Source organism: Sinocyclocheilus rhinocerous, unplaced genomic scaffold (assembly GCF_001515625.1).
Source record: "Sinocyclocheilus rhinocerous isolate Xijiao unplaced genomic scaffold, SAMN03320098_v1.1 scaffold311, whole genome shotgun sequence".
NCBI classification, from domain to species: Eukaryota; Metazoa; Chordata; class Actinopteri; order Cypriniformes; family Cyprinidae; genus Sinocyclocheilus; species Sinocyclocheilus rhinocerous.
Genome location: NW_015623669.1, coordinates 703,825 through 708,422, shown reverse-complemented (window position 1 = coordinate 708,422; position 4,598 = coordinate 703,825). Strand labels below are relative to the sequence as shown.

At 35.2% G+C, this 4,598-nt stretch overlaps 1 protein-coding gene across 1 annotated transcript in view; it reads right to left on the bottom strand.

Annotated features, from left to right (window-relative positions):
- The window catches only part of adgra2 (adhesion G protein-coupled receptor A2), an 86,546-nt gene that overhangs the window by 14,346 nt on the left and 67,602 nt on the right, over positions 1-4,598 (bottom strand). Inside the window, exons 3-6 of the mRNA XM_016533091.1 lie at positions 2,482-2,553; positions 1,745-1,816; positions 1,312-1,383; positions 532-695 (exon numbers count right to left, since the gene is read on the bottom strand). Coding sequence (XP_016388577.1) covers positions 532-695; positions 1,312-1,383; positions 1,745-1,816; positions 2,482-2,553 — 380 coding nt within the window. The remainder of the gene's footprint in view (positions 1-531; positions 696-1,311; positions 1,384-1,744; positions 1,817-2,481; positions 2,554-4,598) is intronic.

Below are 4,598 nucleotides of genomic sequence, written 5' to 3'. Positions count from 1 at the left end.
AACATATTTAAAATACATTATTATTATTATTATTATTATTATTAAATATATTTACATTATTTTAATATTAAAATTATTTCTTTGTTGTTTATTCTTTTTATTTTTAATAATAATAATAATAATAATTATTATTATTATTATTATTAAAAATAAAAAGAATAAACAACAAAGAAATAATTTTAATATTAAAATAATGTAAATATATTTAATAATAATAATAATAATAATAATAATGTATTTTAAATATGTTCTGTCCAAAAAAAAATGGTTTAGATTTTTTATTTATTTATTTATTGCTTGCTTTGCTTTGCTTTGCTTTGCTTGCTTGCTTGCTTGCTATAAAACTACCCTGAGAAATATTCACTGGAACAAAAAATGTGACAACTAGCCCCCTGTATGTACATTAAAATATATATGGAGCATATGTTTATTTATAAGTAAATATGCTGCTGTAAATTTCATTCAGATGTGCATATTGTATGTACATAACTGAACATGATTTTGTATAAGATTGATATTAATTTTGCTCACCACAGCTGAGGTCACTCTCTCTCAGGAGACACAGGGGTTTGTTCTGAAGTCTTCTGGGATACGCACAGAGTGTTTCGTCCCCAAGCCGAGCAGAACTGCTGCGGAAGAAGCCTGGCACCCAGCGCAGACCGCAGTCACATGACAGGAACTCAGAATGAAAGTTCCTAATGAGCACACAAATGGAGGTAAGAATTAGATAAACCTTGTTCTTCAGAAGAAGACTGTCCATTTATTTGTGTATTAAAAGACATTTAGTATCGCCTAAATCTGAACAGAAATTAATTAAGAAATGGACAGTTTTGGTTTCATGACATCACTACTGTTAATAAACGGCTGTGGTTCCCTACAGCATTTCATGTTTTTGATATGTTACAAACAAATCATGTGACATTTTACTTATTTAATACAAAGACATTTACACATTTTAAGTGTGACTTCAGGGTTGAACTATTTTTTAGGTCTACTTTATGTCATGCTAAAGTACTAATTATGACCCTAATGGTTAAGGGAACAGGGTGAGATCAGATATATTAATCCCAGCTGCATTATGGGATTATCCTGTCATACCTGATAAAGAACTAGGCTTCATTTAATAGCAGTTAAACCACTTCTAGGGAATATAGTTGTGAAATATAGAAAGATATGCACAATCTTAGCTTTGTGCTATATAAAATTAACAAAAAAAAATCACTGACAATTGGCATGCTAGAAATCCCAGCAATATATCTTTCTATACAAAAAATGAGCATGTGCACCATGAGAGCAATGACTTTAACTCACACCAGCTTTAGAGAGTGTAACTCCAAAAACAAATGCGGGTCCAGAGAGGAAAAGATGTTTCCAGAAATGTTTCTATTGTATAAGAACACAAAACATTTCACAATAATTAAATATGACAAGAACATTATAAAATGCATAATTTGCAATAGATACTGTGTATATCAACATCTTAAAAGCTGAAACTATCAAATATATGTTATCCTGCAGGGCCGTCCTTAGTGGGGTGCAACTGGTGCGGCCGCACCGGGCCCTGCGCTTGAGGGGGCCTCTGCCACGAACGGACCGAGGGGGGCCCCTCTCCCTACCTCGCACCGGGCCCCGCATCAGCTAAGGACGGCCCTGTTATCCTGTGCAGCACAGAAACACTTGAGCGATAGTGTTCTTCTGTGTTTTTGTATTCCAATAAATATTTGTTTCAGAAATAATGACTTACAATTTCGTGAGGTTGGCAAGTCCCTGGAACACTTCTGAAGTCAGGCAGCCAATTCGGTTACTGGATAGGTCACTGTACAGATTACAGTAAATCAGATGCACTGTTATTTTGTGTTCCAGTTCTAGCAGGCATAGATCTGTGCTTCAGAAAACTTCAGAAACTACTTCATCATACAACAATCATTATACAGTGATCAATGATTCAAACTTTGAAACTGTAGCCAAGCTACTCTTATTCGATTACAGTCAAGGTATTATATAACAGCTAAATACCACAGTCTATAAATATAAGTTATGCTCACCAAGGCTACATTTATTTGATGAAAAACAGTCTCTCCGGTCTCTTCATGAAAAATATAATAATATTGCAAAAATATTATTACTATTTAAAATAACTGTTTTTTATTGCAATGCATTTTAAACGGTATTTTTTTTTCTGTTATGCAAAGCTGAATTTTCAGCATCATTACTCCAGTCTTCAGTGTCACATGATCCTTCAGAAATCATTCTAATATGCTGATTTGCTGCTCAAGAAACATTTCTGATAATTAGCAATGATGAAAACAGTTTTGTACAATGGAAAAGTATTAGAATGCAAAAACGGTTCTGTGTGAATGGCCCCTAACAGTTAAGCAGTTCTGTAAGTGAAAGTTAATGCAATTACTGTCATATTATGGGTAAAAGTGTGTAACTGGTGTCCTGTTATAATAACAGATTATGATTTTAAGGTGTACTTACAGTTTCCGAAGAGCTGTGAGACCCAGAAAGGCTCCAGGCATGATGGTGCTGATCAAGTTATTCCTGAGATCCCTGAGAAACAGACATACACAGAGACCTTTGAGCAGATCAGCTTACATGTATTCTAATCTAATATTTGAGTAGATTTCCCATGGATTACACTTTTCTGTGTTAGTTTAAATAGCAACCCCATCTTCTTCATTTGAGCAATATATATACAGTATATATATATATTTTTTCATTTACTGTACTTAATATACTAAAATAAAAGGGATAGATAAGATGAATAAATATGTATATGTGCTTTGAAAGAAAAGGAAGTTATAATGTTTGTATATGTGGACCATCACTGGAGACCAAAAACCACCAGTTCATATAAGCATAAAATAACATGAAATAAAATATGAAACACATTTTATGTGCCATTGACCACAAGACCCTTCTTCTGCCTTCAACATAGTTTTCTTTGTCCTGTCTCTGTTTGAGTAAGAAAGAAATTTCCTGCATTTTTTAAACCATACCTCAAACCACACCTGGTCCTCGAGCTCAAAACGAAGGCAGATCCCCCAAGCAGAGAAAATAGACAGATATCAGAAGAGAAAGTGGAGATGCTCTCTTTAAACAGTGGAGGCTTTTAAAGTGACTCTTCCCACGGTGAAGTTACACCTTCATGAGTCAAACTGTAAATATTTGTTTCCAGTACAAGCTTTGAAGGTAGTGTTTCATGCCGCCTCTGTCCTGGCCCGGAACTTTGTGTTTGCTTTTGTCCATCTGTTAAAGCACTTATCAGCATATTCGCCCACCAAAATATGGATTCACATGCTTAATGCTGATAAATTAGCCTCTGAAACTCCTGCATGTTTTTTTGCCACAAGGGAATTATAAGGATGATAAAGGTCAACTCAAGTTTCATAATGGCTCAACCATAGGCGGAGCGTGTGTAAGGCTGGCCACGGGGACTTGGGGGCAAAAATGCCACTAAATTGGACAAAAATGCCCTTGCACAAACAAATTAAATCTATTACGACTGTTGCTAACAAAGTGAATATGAATAGACAGTGTCAATTGCGGGATTAAATTAAGATCTGTTCATGTTACACCGTATTTCATTTTAGCCGTTTTTACAGTGTTGCGTATTTTAACCAATCACACACATGAATGCAATGGCCAATCAGAAGCGATCAGATGAGTCATCGTTCAAACTCATCAGTTTTGTTGAGTGCGCGCGTTCACTGACTGAATTCCGGACTTTTGCGAATTCTCTCATCATAAACAACAAAGCACAGATGTACGTACAATGCAAGTAAGAGATTCATTTAACAGTGTATACAGCGTCAGTGATTATAACGATAGTTTTGAGTGCTTAAACTCGCGATAGATCAATGTTTGTGATAATGTCACTTTATATATATAATTTATTTGCTATTTGAATAACAGTGGAAAGGAAACGTTATATAATTATCAATTTCTAACGTTTTTATTAAATTGTAATTACGTTAAATACAAATTCAGTCCCATTAAACATTCTTTTTAGCCTACATGACACCTATGTCTGGTTCTTGCCTAAAAAGACGGGTTTATGATATTTAATACATTTGGCTGCTTTTAGCCTTACCCTGGAGTTGGTTCACCCTCCGCCTATGGGCTCAACATTGTTTTAGCCTCCTCAAAAGAAGAGCACAGGATCATTTTTTAAAGCTTACACCATCTTTAAAAGTTACATTAAAGACTGTGCATTAAGAAAGTAAATAGGATCCATTTTATTTTCATGCTGACTTTCAAGGGGACATCGGATGCCCATTCTCCACGAGTTGGTATGATTCTTTAGGGTCTTCATGAAATATCTGTAACATACGTTGGTTAAAATTCCTCAGTGGTCGTGTAAAACTGCACCCTTTTTACCTTGTCAAAAACAGCTCTGTTCACAGCGAGCCGTTTCGGTGCATGTCTCTTTAAATGATAATGAGCTACTGCTCACTCCACCACTCTCTTCTGTTTTTTGCATTGGGTGGACATTACCATCAAAAACAAAATTAATCCACTGCGTCCTCAGTGGCTCTCATGTCGGGAGAAAATGAGGACTCTTATGTTCACTTTTACATCCAACTACAAAACAC